Genomic DNA, 19,190 nt, shown 5'->3' on the forward strand with positions numbered 1-19,190 from the left:
GAATCTGGTCCAAAAATAAGTTCCACTTAGCATGCTGATGGATAAAAGATTGACACAGGAAAGTAGGGATATAGAGTCAAGAGACCACTTCTTTAAAACTCTTTGAGTAAAAGGAATATGTGGCAAAATATGGACATCTATGAGAGCCCAGAACTGTTGCCTCCAGGCCGAAGCTGGCTCCCACTGATCCACCCTGAGCGCACCCTGTGCTAAGAACACACCATGGACACCCTTGACTTCCCTGTCTGCAGGAGCAGCATCATTACAGCTGATTTATTAACACAATCTCACAGTCAGTCCAGGTGTCTAATCCTGCAGCAGGGTTTATTCGCAAAGAGATAAATGGTTTGTGGAGAACAAGGGGTGGAGTTCCTCTTCTGAACCCGTGTGAGCAATACAAACTCCTGCAGAAATGGGTACACTTGAAGAAATCTGCTATGAGTAGCCCACTTCCTTTGACAGAGCACGTCTCTGTCAGTCTACAAATCAATCAGCACAGAGATGAATCTTTATTGAGTGTCAAGATGCTATTATAAGTATTACACACATATTAATCCAGGCAGCTTGAAGGAGATCTCTACAGACTGCCAACAGAAAATCCATCAAAGTAAAAGGATCTCGTTAGTGCTGAAAGAGATGTGATTTATCTCCACGGGTACATCTTCATGACATACCGCTTTGCTACACGGAGCCAGGCAAGTTATTAGATTGGGCTGTTAATAGCTGATTTAGCTGTATCATTGCCTTAGCACGGGGCTCCACGTGCTCTGTCGCGCTTATGTTACCAACACTTGTTCAGAGCGGGCTTAGTGCATCTGCTTGGTGCCACACGGTGCTGTTCAGACAGCCTGCACACAGCCAAACAGCCAAGGTCACTTCTACTAATTTTTAGCACACAGGAAGACATGATAAAATCAACAACAAAATTAACAGCACAATGGCAACAATCAAAGTTAAGGAGAAAAACAGAGGAAAAGCGCCATTCAACCATTTGTGTTACATGTAAACATCTAGGGAAGAACTGCTATCATTTTACTGTTTGGGTGAAATTGGCAGCATAGTGAAGAAAATATTATTTAATTTTCCATTTATTTGGGTGGCTTCGTGTTAGCCAGATCATTCATTTAAAACATTGTGTGCTCGCTGTCCCCAGTCATCATGGCCTGTACTGGCAGAATTAGCACCTACTGACTGTGACCCCAAACCCTCCACCACAAGCCCCACACAGCTCTGGTACAGAGCATGGGGTATGTGGGTACATAAGCAATAACACATTGGGGGTTGCCCTCTAAACGATGCAAATGTCCATATAATGCCACCACATGAACATGAAGACAAGATGAAAGGGGAAATTCTACGTCCAAATATCTCCTCCAGTACCAGGCGGTTTCCACACAAGTATTAATCTTACTATTAGAGGATTTTTTCAGAAATTGTGGAAACTACTACAATCAGTTCCTATAAAACACGCTCAAATTGATGTGAGTCTTGCTCTGATCTTATCCTAAAGCCTCTTCTGTCCATCACACTGTTAGAACTGAACCAGTTAATTTTATTACCAGCTGCCTGAGTGATTGATAGTATTTCCTACTAATTACTCACATAGCAATCACAACAAAATAGTTGTGCTTGTGAGAACTAGCAGGCAGTTCGAATGTATTTAGTGACTAACAGAAATTCAGCTATTCTCCTGGCTCCAGAGAGATGGGGAGAGTCACAGTTCCTGGAAGATAAAGTACATATGATGACACAATCTTGTGTTCACTGGAGAATTTTCACAAAGAGCTTTGATGTGTCTTGAAGAAAAAAAAAAATCAGGTTTGAATGCTAACATCCAAAGGCATCAGAAAATAGAAGGATGGTGCTTTCCTGATGCTTCAGCCTCCTCTACAGTACAGCAAAACCCTCAAAGAGACAGAGCTCAGAGTATGTTCCAGAGCACTCATTTTCCTGCCAGCTGCAAAATATCCCCACCAGTCTTTAAATATTTCACAACTACAGTACTCAGAGCTACTGTAACGATTGAGGTACTATTTAAAGTGACATTTTTGCCATTAGAGAATAGAAACCATTATAACCGTTATCTTACCAAAGAAGTATCCACCGCAACCACAACTTCTCGACAGATGAAACTTTAGCAATGCTTAGAAGAAACACTTTGAAGCAAAGATACAAATACAGGCGATCCTGTGAATGTGTCCTGCAACAGAACTGCCACTTGATGGCAGTGCACAGCATCGATCTTTGCGCAGAACAATCAATCTCAGGTTATTTTCCACTTAAGCACAATATGGAATTGCTTTACTGAGCAAGGCGGAGGACAAACATTTGCATAGATACAGCATGGAGCACAACGTTCAGAAGCAGACAAGAGGCACTGCAGGTAGAACCCAGGAGATTGGGGAGGTTATTTGAAAACATCATGTCTTCATCAAATCTTTAAGATCCCTTCCAACCCAAACCATTCTATGATACTATAACCACAGTTTAGTAAGGAAACTATTTTGCCTGCAGAATGAAAGCAGAACTAGACAAGTTGAAATGTGCTTCTCTCAAATAAAATCAGTTTATTCAGGCGCCTCAACCAACTTTCTTAAAATCAAGAAGCAGGTTCTTCCACAAGCAACACAAGCAAATATTTTATTTGTAAAAGGTGCTCAGAGGCCTTCCACTCATTCATAATTCAAAGACATTTTGAAGGTGGGGCAGAAAACTGGTTTGTCATTAAGAAGAAATCAAGTACACAACAAATAAAAGACAAGAGGTTTATCAGATCCTCTCACCACAGAGCTGAACTCAACATCAAGGCTGGTTCTTCTCTTGCCTAAGGAGCTTGATGGAAAGTAAGACAGGGCTTCTGTATAGTGATTTTTGTGAGAAATTCCCACATAAAAAGCATGCGAGGTATGTTCTACTGTTTCTGCTGGACTGATCTCAGATACTCAGGCATCCCAGTGCCCTTTGTCACCATAGATCCCACTAAGCAAACAACTTCAGAGTTAGTAGAAAAGTAACTAACCCACAGCTGCTAGCCTCATGAGAACATTTTACTGTAGGATTATAAAGGTATTTCATTTTGTCCTTTTGTCCCTTAGGTAGAGATTTCTGAAGATCATTAATTATCTGGCAGACAATAGCGCACAAGTCATACCTGAGAAGGTTTCAGGGACGGTAAGCCGACTGCCAGGCAGACGTGTCTGCACAGCACCACGGGCACGGGGAACCACGACGCTTGGGACGGACACTGCTGCCACAAGCCTCAAGCTCTCTGCATTTTTTCATTAATCCTTATTTACTGAGAAGTGTTTTGTTTTTCTTAAAACACAGACATCAGAGATTATCACAACTGGGTTTTTTTTCAGGAATAGACAGTGCACTTAAGTAGGACATCATTCTGGGTGAAATATGGAAGTGGGAGAAAAATTATTATAAGCATGATCCTTTCTCCCATTTTAGATTAAAGCAGGGCACACTAGGAAATCTACAGGAGTAGCTAATTCATTAACAGAAGAGAGGACCTACTTTACCCAAAACCCAGGTTATATTAAGAGAGGGTCAATGCATTCTTTCTGAGGCTTTTGAAGTTCATACTTCATTAAGTTGCATGGCATCTTGGCTTGGAAGTGGAACCTCTCATCTCTATCAAAACTCTCCTTGAGAAACTCTGCAGGTTACACAGCTCGTAAGTGGCAGTTTATACAAGAGACTCCATCCACAGACCTGATTAAAGACCGAAGTCAACAGGAGCATTTTTATCAATTAAGTATTTGCCCTCCCATGCAATCACCAGTTATGACACATTTGGGTTTGTCACTCCAAATAACGTGGGCACACCTTAGACAAACCATGCAGAGGAGGAGTACTGTGATTTAAAACAAGTTTGTTCCTTTTAATCAAAAAGGAAAAAGGAAAAAAGTCTGCAGTGATACATCACCCTTCTTCAGCTGCTAATCTTTTCCATTTCACACCCACTGATCACTATCACCATGAAAAAAACATTCTGGTCTTAAAGGCAGATCTAAGGCTACACAACCTTGGTAGTAATGAAGATGACACTTAATGCTTCCCAACTTGTCTCCTGCAGGTCCTTTTCCAACACATTCATACCCAATACTGCTCTCAGGTTATTTTTCTAAAAAAAAAATAAATTCCAAAACAAATCACCTTGATTTCAGAGGGGCAGGAGATGCGACTGGGTTAGAAAAATAATCAATATAGTTACAAGGATCCTATAGCTAGCAGAGGCTGAAATTGGAAGCCATGCAGGTCACTTTCGAAGTAAGAGTTTTCAGGACACTGTATGCAGCTGAAGACTCGACCTTGATCATTCACTCACATGCACTCTGCATTTATTAAAGTTTGATTAGAAATAAGGACACAGCTTGTGATCCTTGATCCTTTTGTAATTAAATCTCCTGCTGGATACTCTGCTGGAATCTCAATTAATGATAAAACTTATAAAAAGATCAACACTTCACCTTTACAAAGCTCTTTCCCATTTTCTTTCTCTTGCCTGGATGCTAGCAACTGCTCAGTTTAAGCTAAGTGACTAATTTAAATTATTTCATTTATAAACAGAGAACTTAATGAATTATCACAACAATAAGAATGTCACAATAACAAAACTCCAGTTTTCAGAGTATTGCTTAACCCTTTCTTTCCTCCCCACACACCCCTTGATGATCTGGATATTTCAATAACACATTAACAATAGCTAGGAAGTACCTTAGAACACTGAAGTTAAAATTTTGACCTTTGCTGGTAGATAGATGCAACTGTTATAAAGGTGATGATCAGCGAGGTCACTGCAAGTATTTAACCAAAACAAAACTGAATCTCCTGACTTCCCACCTCCCATCAACCAAAGACTTGTGCAACCCTCCCAATCCAACCCAGTCCTGCCAGCAAATGGAACAATTTGGTCCTTCAGCTTTGAGACCCTGGGCTTCCCGAGCACAAAGCCCCAGGTCGATCAGAAATAACGTTTGAAACACTGTCCTTTATCCACTATGCTGCACCCGATAAGAGTTCCCATATCAACAGGACAGCACTGAAATACAAAGGTAACATGGGGTAAAGCCAGTTTCAGATTTAATCCAGTATATTCCATAGAATATCCACAGCTGCACCAAAGCCCACATGAAGCATCATCTCTATGATTATACACTGGGACGAAAACAACCCATGAAAACAGTAGCAACAGAAATCAGATACACTCGATCCAGCCACGTGACAGTTGCTTTTTGTAACCTTGACTCACGCTAGTCAAAAAAGCTGGGAGATAAAGCTCATTCTCTGTTAAAACCCACCCCATGCTATGCTGATTATGGTTCTGGAGACCACATCTGCATTAAAGTCAAGTTTGTATCACAACATTGAAGACCACTGCTGTAATACAGAGAAATCAAACCTTCATCATCACAGTTATTTGAACCACAGAAGACCTTGTCAATTACTTCCCCGCTCCACTACCCTGCTTCTTCAGGACATGGTAAGCAGCCAGGCAGCAGCTCACATTGGTACCCCATTGAGATACCCGGGGAAGGAGGAAGCGGGTTTGAACGTTTTTATTTCGAATTCACACCACGATACTAAGACATGGACTCTGCAAAGCAACACTGCCTTTTATAAAGGCAATTCCCAGTTGACAGTGGTACAGATGGAACAGCTGCTTGACCTAAAGCCTGTTTAAGCATCAGCATTAACGGTATCACACCACGGTGAACCTTCCCCGTGCTATATTGAGGAACACTTGGCTGCTCTATCTCTCCTGGCATGAGCTGCTCTGCCCCATGACTGCTCAGCTGTGAGCAGCACCACGCTCCAGGGCCAGGAGAGGTTGTTAAACGGCTTTAGGAACAGGTACCAAACAGCTCCAGGTGAGAGATACGATGCTCTGGGTGGACCAACACAACAAGCCAGGGGCTGTTTGTTTGCAGGGGAAAGGCTGAGCTCTTATCCCAGCCCAAACCTGCAGCAATACAGGGCTTAGCTCCAGTTCCTGGCAGCCTCATTAACCAGGGAACAGTCAGGCAATGCTTAAATGGGACAGACTTGTTTAATCACAAAAACAACACTCATAATTATTAACATTACAGGACATGTTTTCCACCTTATCTCTTAATCATTACACTTATAAGGGCCAGTAGTCTCATCGTTACAGGCTGTGACCTCCTAGCGGTCACAAGCTCTGCAGAGGCAGGATACCTGATTTTTACAGAAGAGGCAAATGAAAGTCCAAATAGCCAAAAGAAGGTACCAAGAAAGATACAGCAGGTGATTTACTATTTGTATACACAGACTTGAATAATACAAGAATCTCTATCCCTGCACTAGTGCGTATGTGGATGTATCGTCTTTTCCATCACCCACAAAATTTTGGTCCCAAGTACACCAAACATCTCAGGCTCCCAAAACACTTTTCATAATGATAAGGTATTAATCTGGGCAACCTGGTAATTATCAGATAGAACAAAATGTGCTCTAGCTCTCTAAATGGCTTCCAGGAAGTGAACTGGAGACATCATTTTTTACTTTCTCATTCTAAAAGGAGCTCAATAATACTGCTGATGATATAAACAACTACCAAAGGAGCTTCCAGGATGAAACTCATGCAAGATTTAAAAAAATAATAAGCAAAATTAAGTAATCTTGAATCTAAACTACTCGCTTAGAAGAGGAAGTGTGTAAAGGGTGCAACACAAAGGTGTCAGGAATGAAAGGGTGAAATTCGGGGGAAGTAATTTTCCCTAAGAGCAGACAAACACAGGAGGATCCCCTGACATGTCTGTATTGCCTGTTATTTGCAGTCATTTACTTCACAAATATGAAATTAATTATGGAGGAATTCACAGGATAGTGTTCTCTTTACTTGAAAACAAGCTCAAGGAAGCTACATGCAGAAAACAGGAGTCGACAACACTGTGAAGACGGTACCTGGGGTGAGGTTTGGTATTTACCTACCAATGGCCAGGCCACAAGACTGTTGTGTCTGCCTTTTGAAAAATAAAAATACCAGGAAGATACATTTTTCTTTATGTCTGCTCACACCTAACAACTCTCAGATGAGTTGAGCTGTCAATTAACAGCACATGGAAAACAAAACTGATCTTAAAATATACAAAGCATTTACACAGAGAGCAAACAAGACGACTAAATATTGACTTTTCAAGGCCCTTGAGTTTCTCTTTTTGTTCCCCCTCCACCTCTTCCTTAATTGACCAAAATTTGTTTGTTTTGAAAGGGAGATGATTTGTGTATACACCTGGCCAGGGGAGGAGGAAGAGAGAAAAGGGAGTCACTGATGTATTAATAATGTTGTCATCAACTTATTTGCATGGCAAAGAAACACTATATGGAGTGCCATATAATCATAATTTTACACTGGGCTACATTTGACCTCAGCCCAGTACTCACTATCACGTGAGGACGAGAACTCTTAAGTATACCACTTCAATATTACATATTAAATATAAACTCACATAAAATGGTGGGAAAATAAACTAAGTCAGAAGATAAGACTGGGAAAACAAAGCCACCAGATTAGCTAAGTCATACACTGTTCAAAATATATAAGGGTAACTTTATCCTGCTTTCTACCATTCACATTTCTATCATTCACATATTTGCACGTAAGTTTCATTCTTTTTCAATGTGTCATAATTTTAAATTAAGTTTCTTCAAAGTCAAGGTGCCTTCAGTTAGGTTTGCGATTTATCAAATTCCAGGGAACATTTAGTTTCACAGTAATACTGAAAATGGTGGTGTATTCCAGGAGAGCCATTCTCCCAAACTCAGGTCACACCATGTAGTGTTTTAATCTTGCTTCAAGCACAAGACTTAATACAGCAAGTAGAGAATAAATTCCAATACAAACTTCCAGCTGGTAATTAAAAGTAGGCAAAATCTAAAAGTTTCCATGGCATTAAAGGTCAATACGATCCATTATTTACAGCACACACTTTCCAAGAGACAGGTCTATCACCAGCTCTAATTGTTTCTCCTTCCTTCCCCTTAAAAGCCACATTTGCAAGCAATTTTCCCTCCAGATTTTCCATCCTTGCATCCAGCTGCATCCGCGTAGCGAGGTCTGTGGGTAGGACCACAAGCACAGGATGGTTTCAGCAGCAGACCCTGCTCTCAGCGCAGCAAGGCAGCACGGACAGCAAACGGTCACAAAACCTGGCTAGCAGCTTTGGCACAAACTTAACACACATGCATACACCCCCACAAACCCACGGCTAATTTGACAGTCCCCATGTTCTGCAACAAAGCTGCTATTCAGAAGCGAGAGGAAGCTCGTTCCTTATTAAGGGAGCCGTGGAGGTTACGAGCTGGCGGGAGGCTGACGTCAACCCTGCCCGGCTGCAGCCGCCGCGGCACAGCTGAGCCCTCCGCTCTTCCAGCTCCTCCCTGCCACGTTTAAAGCTCCAACCAGAAAAATATTACCACAGCGGGCAAGCACTGCACACCGGGATGCCCTGTTTTTTGCATTTTCCACACAAGCAATTTCTTCTTACCATCTTACCCCTCCCAACACATCGAGTCGCAAGAGCACAGCCATGCGCTCCAGCGCGCTTTTGGGAGGCAAAAAATAAAAGCAAGGGGATGCCCGCATGGTGACAGCATTATGTGTCTCAAAACTTCTGCACGATTTTCTGCTGGAAAGACAGAGGAGATCTGTGACTTACCTGAGCGTTCCCACTGAGCATTTGCAATGGAATTAACACAATAATGTCTTTTGGGGAGCAAAGAGAAAAGGAGCAGCATCTCCAAGAAGGTCAGTGGGAAGCACATTGTATGAATAGTAGGAGAAGAGAAAAAACTGTTTGAATTTTGTACTCACATATAATGGAGCTTGCTGTGGATTAAGTTTCATGACCTCGGAACACTGAAAGAAAAAAGACAAGTTTAAAAAAATATTTTTGATAAAATTTTAGATACTCCTTATAAACTGCTTTAGCACCCATACGTTACTTTTCCCAATAGTCACTTTTATATAACAATTTTCTGTTTTCTTTCTTTTGGATCAACAAGGATCTGCCAATGTGTGGGGTTTTTTTTTTGGTTTGGTTGTGGGTTTTTTTGTTTGTTTATATTTTTTTATTTATGCTCACATTAAGGAAAAACGACTCTAAAATGATTGGTAGGGCAAAGCACACCCCATCTGAGCCATCAGCAATGTTGGCACTGAGGATATCCCAAGTGAAACTTGCTTCCCCTTCATGTCCATCTCAGTTCATCTTTCCTCCCAGCAACCCTCCTTCTAATCTGTTTTTTACGACAGTTATCAATACTTAATTGCTACCTGTCCACCAATTCCCCTACTCCTACCCACAAACTGTTTGTAAAGATTCGTAGTTCTCTGCAGTGCTGGAGAATACCGGTTACTCTGGTGAATACTACTTTGTTCAAGTTAATCTGTTGCAATTTTTCTCCCCTTCCACAGGGTTGTTTGTTCAAGAAAGATTTTCAAAACTACAGAAAAATCAAACTAAGAAAAATGCTCCTTGCAAAGCTGAGAGAAAACTTAGAGAATAGATAACGCTCACAATTCCGCATCAGCATTTTGCATAGTCAGAAATTACCATTACTTGTCCTACCAAGGTGATTTTAGTCAAAAAAGGTTCTTCTTCCAGGTTTGTTCCTGGAATTTCTATATAACCTGGTGAAAATTATTTGCATTGAGCTTCAAATCAGCTGAACCAGAATTTCACCTTCATTAGTTTCTCCATTGCAGTAGAAAATAGTCACCCTAAACAAAATCTGTAAGTTGGCATTTAACGTGTGTATTAAGAGTCCATGATCCTAAGATGAAGGAATGCAAAACAATTAAAAATGGAATTTCTGCTGTTGCTCATGTCTGCGGTACTTGCAGCGCTCTGCAAATACTTCAAACCCTATTTAAGGGAGATGAAACACCACTCTGCTTTTCACACTAAAAAACACAGGATCTTGTTCATACTTCGTTCCTTTCCAAGTCCCACAGAAATTAAACTACGGTTTTCTAAGCTGATTCCAGCTATCCTTGCTCCTTCATATGTTTTCCTTATTTTACAAAGCAGTGTTTTTGTACCACTTGCTTTAAAATGCATGAGCTACCTGCCAAGCTTGCTCATCCAAACACAGTCCCCTCTGCAGAAGGTGCTCCGAGGCAGCCAGCAGATGGGCAAATACTGTGCAATATTTTTAAATCTAGCCCAATTAATACCTGCTTTCAACCTCAAGATTCCCCTTCCAACAGCAAAATGGCTATGCTTAACAGTTTTCACCGTATTTTCAGCTCTTAAGATTGACTTACTTATGAAAAATCAGTGGCACTAGCTATCATTTGAGCACAAGCTCCAAAAACAGTTTGGTGAGCAATCCTCACTTGTTGCCTAGAACATGTTCCTGCTATTCCAGTGCTACTGAGGGCTCAAAAAAGACAAGAAAAAAAAGAAAGAAACAAACAACAAAAAAAGCAGAAACCCTGCCGATCTCCCTCATGACCAATCTGACCCTCCTTCATCTATTCTGAACCTGGGCATCTTGAGCAGAGGTACCAAAACATTATCCCACCAAAAGTGCACACTCTATCTTATGGAAATTAAACCACGGTTGGAAAAACATCCTTTTAAGCTCACTTTGCATTTGGATTTTTACAAAGTCTCAGCGCAATGAACCATTTCCCTCAGGAATGAAAATTAAGACCTGTAGTTTAACACAGCAATCTGGTAGTATTTGGATATGACTTTTAAAACAATATTACAGCACAAAATCAAAACAGTTGTGTCTCAGATGATAATGTTTAAAGGGAGTTAATACAAAGCACTGTTTTCTCACCACACCTTTCAAGTCTTGACAAGTAACTGAACAATTTCTCACTGATAAAAGATACAGTTTGATTTACCTTCAAAGACAGTCTATACTTTTGCATTTACATCAACTATTAAGATTACTCCTTATCCCCAAAATTCAGCCATCATTCTACCTGAGCAATATTACTACTGGGCTTCCAAAGGATAAGGTGCAAGTTAAAGGAAAAATGAAAAATTCAGAAAAACAGAACACAACAGGTTTGCAATTGCCCAAGACACTACAGGCAATACGTATATTCTACTCCTCCAGTTTCTCTCCGCTCCCAAATAATTAGTTTGCTTGGTTTTGAATTTTTATCACATATTTCAGTTTCTCAGACGTTTGCTCTGAAGAAAGCAAGTTATTCTAATGTGGTGAAATAAATAACAAAGGAGGAAGGAAATATAACAGCTTTACCTCTTCCCTATCATGGTTCACAGGTATGTTATTGTCACTCTTGCCATTACACACAATAACTTCTGTGATCTGAAAGCAAATTACATTGATATCCCCATCCAAAGCCTCACCAAATAAAGAGGAAGACCCCAAGTGCAAGCCTGGCATGTACACCTAATCCCCAAAAGCAGTAGCAGGGTCTAGACTGTTATATTTTCCCTTCCCCTTTGAGAAGTTGAAGGGTGTTGACAGGAGAAATCAGGTATCTAAGCTGGACCTTTTGTCTCCTTTCTTACTGAATGCTTCACTGGTGCTTTAGCCTACCCTTTTCAGCAAAGCCACGGAGGGACCTGTATTACACCAGAACTAATACTTCTTTATTTGTCATCCGGGTTGTGACGCTGTAGGACTGATCAGCTGTGAGCCCCCTCCCTGCTTTCACGATTTTTGTACAAGATGCCATCTTAGCACCTGCCACTAACACCCATCACACTTTTTTTATAAAAAGGAGAAACCACGGTTCATGTGCTCCATCATGAGGTCTACTCCACCACGTTTATCCAAAGTGATAGGCTGTTGTGTTGCACATCACACCTGAGACACTCAAGACATTTTAGCTGGAAGTCCCAATGTGCAAATGTTGCCTGAACTTCTTTCATGAAGTTTTTCATCGGTCCTTTTTTTATTGAGCACACAACACGAGCATTAGTAAGAATGTTCCTTTTAAGACCATTGGTGGAAACCAGTAAGAAGAGCTTTCCTGTGCTATCTAGCTCAAACAGGCTGCACTGAAGATACCAAAGATCTATATGAAACACGAGCTGCAGAAGAGCAGGCCATCATCCAAGAATTTAGGTTCCTGTAATTCGAGGAATAAGGCGAGATGGCATTCTCTGATCTTTCCCATCCAACAGAAGCACAGACCATTTTGTCCAGCTCCATCACCTCCCTGGCAGATGTCTGACGGCAGCTGAGTAGATAGAGAAATGTGAAAGATAAGAAAGACGTGTACAGATCAGGAAAGGATGGGCTGGCATTAAAAACTCCCTCTGGGTAACCTCTTTCTGTGGTAGAGCTGGTTTTAGTTGCAATGAAAGTGCCACAAGTCACAGAGTCCAAAATAAATAAATACTTTATGTGTAAGGAAGGGAGAATATTGACACTTCTTATCAAGGGAAAAAGGGGAGGCCCAGGGAGTTCCAACTCATGACCAGTTTTTGTCGTGTTTTTTGGCAAGAGAAGTGCACAGCAGCAGCGAAATAAGGTGACACTGCTGAACACTTGGTCTTGCCAAACAAGAAGACAAAAAACCTGGAAATACTTCCTGCAGTAAGATTACTTCCCCTGTTATCTTGCTAGTTGGCCCACGCATCTGTAACTTATTATAAAATCACTTCATAATATACATCAGCCCAATTTTTCAAAGGATGCAAACTTAGTTTGCAAGGAGACAGGCAGGTTTGGAAGATATTTTATTTTATCTTGTTAGGAAGTGCTTTGGCAAAAACATATGAGTGACAGATAAGCCTGAATGACTACTCTGCGTCAGCAAAGGACTAAATTTAGGTTTCCAGACCAGTTAATTTCTCCACCCAGTGGGTAGGCAGGCAATAGCCTCTGAAAAGCTTTTTAAAACCTTAATACAGTAAGAAAAGGGAAAACAAAAGCAAGACCATACTGGTCATAATCAAACCAAGATTCATAAGGACCCTAATATATTCAATTAGTAAATTGGAATATCTTAAGTGTAAAAATGCTCCAGTAGCAGTTGCTTGTACTGAAAACATTCATATTATTTCTTGCAAATAGCTGAATGTTTCGAATTTCAATGTCTAGGAGGTTTATTACATGCTCCGCAGCCACCCAGACACTTACAATGCAATGTTTCTGGAATTGTATTAGTTTTTCCCCTTAGGATAACACATAATTCCTTGCATTTGCAAATTTGAAAGTAGAACATGAAATAAAAGTCCAGGTTCAAGCTCTTAAAAGAAACAGTGGTTTTAGACGTTATAAAGATCTGCATAGGTCAGTAAAATTGAAAGCTACCGAAGCCTTCCCAAAATGGGAAGGACACCTTTCTGCTCTGTTAAACATTAAAGAATTAATACAGTGAGTGGTACTAAACTCTCTTCTAGAGAACTTGTGCTGTTTTGCACAGAATTTCATGAAGATGACAAGCGACTATGCTCAATTTCTCTGGGTATGGTAACATTTGACAGGGAAAGAAAGAAAGAGGGGGGGGAAACAAAAAAAGGCATTTATTTGCTCCGCTGTGCGACCAAAGCCTCAGACAGGATTAGGGCTCCATTGGTTACGTGCTGTAAAAAACGTGAATGCAAACAAAGGTTCTGCCCTGAAGAGTTTACAAACAAGCACAGGCAGCAGGAAGGGATACAAACACCAAGTGCCTAAGCAATAAATCCTCTTCATCCACTATTCCCAGCTACTATTTAATTTAACCTTAATTAGCTGGCTTATTTCTTATGGGCATCCCAAAGTATATCTTGAGGACAAATCTGAAAGTGAGGCCAGTGGTCCTCCAGATCACCCCAGCCCATGTACCAGCAGTGATGCTGAAGGTCTTTGAGCACCATGTAGGTGGGAGCTGCCAAAAGGGCTTTTTGATTTTCCCTTCGTGCCCCGCTCAGATTTGCTCTTTTTGGCAGTAAGCTGACATCAAACACCAGTTTCACTACCCAGTCTGTGCTTCCAAGTATCTGCTCCTTGCTGCTTCACTCCATGAAGTATCCAAGGAATATACAAGAAAGAAAACACCCTGCTAGTCTCCAGACCTTTGCCTCAGAGTAGTCTGCTTAAGGATTTTTAAATTTAATTAGAAAGGAGAGCTACAGAATGGGCAGAAACATGAACAACCACTCTCAACTCCACCAACTGACCAGAGCTGCAACAAGCAGAAGGATTAAGAGCATTTAATCCATGGGGTACATCTGGGGAAGCCTACCTACCCCCTTCCCTTTCCCTTATGCACTAAATGCACTTCAGTTTTATGTGTTTGAATTTTTTCACCCTTTAACTTCGGTTTTAAGAGGTTTTTTAGGCAAATTTCAGTTTTAGTATACTCCAAGTTTAAACTTTGTTGAATCGTACCTGAATCTCAGAACTTTACTTTTTTTTTTTTCATTTTAGCATTTGGTTTTAGAAACAATGATCTGCATCTGCAAAAGCTTTACCCATGCACTCCCAGCTGTACGAAAAAAAACAGTCTTAGCCATAAAGAGCTTGTGGTTGCGGGCAGCAAAGAACAGCCAAAAAACACAGTGAGATCCTGATGAAGTTACAGATCGCATGGAAGGCATTCGAATAGATAAGCAGAAACACAGAGAAAGCAGGATGGCTTTCTAGCTGCAAGGGGGACCACATCACAGCATTGCCAGACTGAAAGGCAAAGGAGGAATTTATTATTATTTTTTTTCTTTTTTAAACGTAGCAGAATGTACTTTGTACAAAACCATTCTGTAACAGTGGTTTGTAAGGACTTCAAGCCCTTGAAAGTACTAAACTTTGTGACTTCAAGGCTCTGGGGTAACACTTCACCAGGTAGTCCAAACTACATACACCCCACACAGAAATTAGAGAAGCACTATTTATGCTGGTTATCCCTAAGAGAGTAAGCCATAAACGGACTTTCTTTTGTACTGTAACATTGCCCCCAGTAAATACACCCATGGTGGGACAACATACCTTATAGCCAGTCCTCAGATCCTCACCCTTTAGACAAACAACCCATAAGCTGTAAAAGAGTTTAAAGAAATGCAGGGATTTCCCGGGAGCTCACATCTACCCTCCTTGCTGGGCTGCATCCCTTCCTTCTATATAGAAGGCTGCATTACAAAAATAAAATCAAGCTTCCAAAAACACAGCACTTCTCATTCAACAAAGCACAGTGTCCTCCAGGGCACTCCCCCACACTCTGGTTTTACAAAATGTTAATTTATGAAGTGCTCAGAAGTATCAAGGAAGATTGAGTTTCAGGAACTAAAGTGCTCCTGCTCTTAACTATACAAGATAAATAAAGATGGAGAAACAGCAAGTGGGGGGACCGGAGAGAAGACCAACTGCCCATATACAGATTAATTCCTGCTGGAGCCATAAACTTCATGCAAAGAGAACTAAAATAGCAACATCTTTCACAAGTTTATTGTTCTCCTCTAGTGTCAAGGGAATTACTGAGCTCAAATATTCCTCTTTTCTTATGAGTGGCATATGACATTAATGCATTGAATTACCCCTCACCAGTCTCCTTGCTTATTTGTTATAACACAGTTATTTGAAAAAAGGCCCTTCTTCTTGTTTGGAGGTTTGTTTTTTTTTTCTTTTTTAGCTGTAGCAAAACATCTGAAAATGGAACAAAACACTGCCTTGAGGGTTTTTTTTTAATCACTTAGATTGTCTTGTTTGACATTTTTCCTGGGTATCTTCTTCCAAAGTTCGGATTTGCAATAACTTACTCTCACGCTGTGGTGTTGGGTGAGACACAGGCTTCCTCACACACTTTGTCCCGCATGCTTCACTCACACTGAATGAACTCCAGAACTCACCATTCACAAAATGAACAAGCTTCCTAATCAGAGTATTAATGCCCTCTCCTTAAAATCAGTGTGAAAGGCAACGGGAAAAAAAAAAAATCCATGTCAAAACCTACAAACACCTTCTTCAGGAGAAATAAACCCCTAACACAGTTCAACGATGTGCATGGGGAAATTTGTATAAATAGAGCAGCTGCAATTGCAGTGGCTAAAATAAACCTGAAGTCAAAAGATGTATGACAAAAGTATGTCCTTCCCGGCATGATACTACCAAATGCAGACCAACTTTCCCCATAGCTATACTAATGCATTATTTCACACATCTGGTCAGAAATAGGAGGCTGGAGGAATTAGGAGAACTGACCCATCCCAAGGTTATTTTGCAGACATGCAGGAAAATGATACCACCAGCAAAAGCCATCAACCACGAAAAGGAGAGGAGGTGAGGAAACGAGAAACCACACTTCAAATGTGTGGCAGCAGACAACTACCAGTGTGTAGCAGCATTGTGTTTACTATCACAGCTGAGCTTGGAACTAAAAAAAACCCCAGATATTTGTGTACAATCATCTGAAGGTTATGTTTTGTCACTAAATTAATTCCTTTAAAAAAACATATACCCCCCATGCAGCATTTCCACAGGTGATGCTGCTTCCCAGCTGTGTCCTGTCTGCAAACAAAACAATATGCTGCCATTCAAATTACAAATACACAGGAGTTTCTTTTGGCTGTGAGCAATTGAAAGGAGGAATAAAGGTGTTTTGTGTTGGGCTGGCTCTACCATCGCTCGCCTCCAAAGGCATGGAGGTAACCCAGCAAGCCACCCTCAGGAAAGCCAGACACATGCAGATTGCTTTCACAGCAAGGAAAAGAAACTTCATGACACCCTGCTACCCCTAGAAAAAGAAAATACATACAGCAAAATACAACAGCAAGAACGCATACAACAAACAGAAGTCAGGGAGTTGCTACAGCTGAACAACTTGCAGGTTACACCGCAGCAGAGGGGCCAGGAGCCTAGCTGGAACACAAGCTAACAGAGCATCATTGATTTAACTGGCTGATGATTTAATAAAATGCTCTGGGTACAGACTAAATTGCTTTGCTTAATGTAGCTCAGTTTCCTGGCAGCAGGAACTGGCCCAGTGCTGTTCCTGGGCTGCGAGTTGCTCCAGGGGCACCTGTGCTGAGCCCCCGCCACACCGCTTCCCATCCCCAAATCCACCCCATTATCCTTCCCAAAATAATGGAGCTTAACACAAAGCTAAGGTACAGGCTAGCATATACACACACACAAAAAAAAAAGCTTAAGCCTTTTCCATGCTATCGGAAGTTCTTTGCTCAGCTCTGCCAGACCTGTCTTACTCCAGGGATGAATACCTGGCTAAATAACCTTAGTCTCAGGACTAAGCTTCCTCTTCTGCACCATTTCAATCTCAAAATTGTAAAAAAAAAAACCCAACAAAAAAACCACACCACACCAAAAAAACCCTCTCTCTATATATATATATATGTATGTATGTACATATATATATATATTTAAGGGTTACTTAATTCCTACCCAAAGCCTGGAAAGAAATGAAGCAGTGCAGGGTTACTAAAAGCAGCACCGTTCCCCATGGCTAGCAGAGGAAGGCAGCAATCTCTCTCAAATGTGCACATCTGGTTACCCTGCTCCCATCTCGTCACCCATTAGTAGACACTAAAAACCCCCAAGCAAACAAAAATACCCCAAACCCACACAACACAAAACTCAAATCACAGCAGCTATCACTCTACAGTACATATGCCGAATTTCAAATAAGGAAAGATACTGTAAAAGTTGGAAAAACAGAGAGTAAAACAGTTATTAGCCTGCTCTAATTATACAAACTGATCTCATCCTCTTGCCATAAGCCTCTTTCCTGTGTCCGGAATCTATTTGTGCAACATAAGGACCAGCCTTTTGTAAATGTCCAAGGGTCATCAACACAGGGAGATTAATTTCCCATTTTATAATACAAACATACTGTCAAGCAATTCACTTGTAATAAGATATAAACATGCCCTCACTTGTCAATTTTTTCCTTTAAAATATTACTAATGGCAAACATTATTTAAGATATTGATTTGTAAAATCCAAACAATGTTTCAAAAGCAGCTATCTTGCTGCTATAATAAAATAAAAATCACAGACCACATCTTCAGTTCAAGTAGCTACATCCTAATAAAGTTAAGAACTAACAGTCGACTTGAATTAAAGTGCAGCATGTACGCAAAAGCACACGTATGTTTATACTCAAATTAAGTCCTCCAACAGGTTCTGGGGCAGCTGTTTCATGTATGCATGAGGCATTTATCTCAGGCTCAAATATTAACTGCCAGAAATCCTCAGCAGACGTTCTAGATGCCTCTTCAAATGAGTAAAATTCAGTTTATGCCTTCTGTTACACTTCGTAGTTTGAATACACATTTTGGCAGTAAATTGCAGGGAAGCTCTCAAAGATAACCAGCTCACATTTGTAAGAGCGATTTGCTTTGGGTGCTTAGCCAGGAACTTCTTGAGAAGCCCCAGTTTTGAAAAGACAAGACCAGAATTTTCTGCAGAAACGGGGTCCACACCAAAGGGTGTCAAGTCAAGCTGGGCAATCGAAGCACCACAAAATTTTCTAGTTACCTTTGAAAACAGAAATGCACTATATGGGACCTAAAGCACTCCAAGATGCACAGTAGCCGGTGAAGAACAATGAGAAGGGAAAAACAGCATTTGGGGAGTATTTCACCCAAGTATCCAAAAGGATAAACACGACTGAGAGCTGCCATCAACACCGAAAAGCCTGCAGGCTTACACATGCAGTGAGGGGGGGCAAAGCCTTTAACTCCTGGTTCCAACAACTCTGACTACAGCATCTCTCCTAAACCCAGCTGTCTTCACTCTACTGCTCTCCTGACTCTCAGGGTTGTGTTATTTTAGGAACTACATCAAGCAATGATGGATTCAGTATTACCCAATATGGTTTGCAGCAAAAAAGTCCCCAAGCCCTAGAGCTGAGTGATAAGATTCTCCTCTCTGTGCCCCCAACCCACAGCACTGGTACCGCAACCCCAAAAATGCAGGCTTGGAGTAGAAAACAACTAATGAGGTCCAAAGCACCATGCACATTTTCATTCTGGCAAATATTATTAAGTATTTTCTAGCACATGCAAAGCAGGTAGTTATCCAATGCATATTTTAGTAAGTGCATGACCCAACCTTAACTGCTAAAGCCACAGGTAGCTGGAAAAACTGGCAGCAAGACTAAGAACCAAGAGACGCCTCTGCTCTCATTTTGGTCAGAGCAGCTTTGGTACCCAGTGTTTTAATGTGCTTTTCCTTTCTGAAGAATATATTGGGCTCATTTTTCCCTTCAGGCTCCCTTTTGCAAA

General features: G+C 41.0%; 1 protein-coding gene across 6 annotated transcripts in view; it reads right to left on the reverse strand.

Annotated features, from left to right (window-relative positions):
* Positions 1-19,190, reverse strand: part of AKAP13 (A-kinase anchoring protein 13) — a 215,089-nt gene that overhangs the window by 143,718 nt on the left and 52,181 nt on the right. For all 6 annotated transcript variants that reach the window (XM_082061426.1, XM_082061429.1, XM_082061428.1 and 3 more), the window contains one exon: positions 8,846-8,890. In XM_082061426.1, coding sequence (XP_081917552.1) covers positions 8,846-8,878 — 33 coding nt within the window. In that variant the 5' untranslated portion in view covers positions 8,879-8,890. The remainder of the gene's footprint in view (positions 1-8,845; positions 8,891-19,190) is intronic.

The sequence above is a fragment of the Streptopelia decaocto genome (assembly GCF_964273445.1).
Source record: "Streptopelia decaocto genome assembly, chromosome: 9".
NCBI classification, from domain to species: domain Eukaryota; kingdom Metazoa; phylum Chordata; class Aves; order Columbiformes; family Columbidae; genus Streptopelia; species Streptopelia decaocto.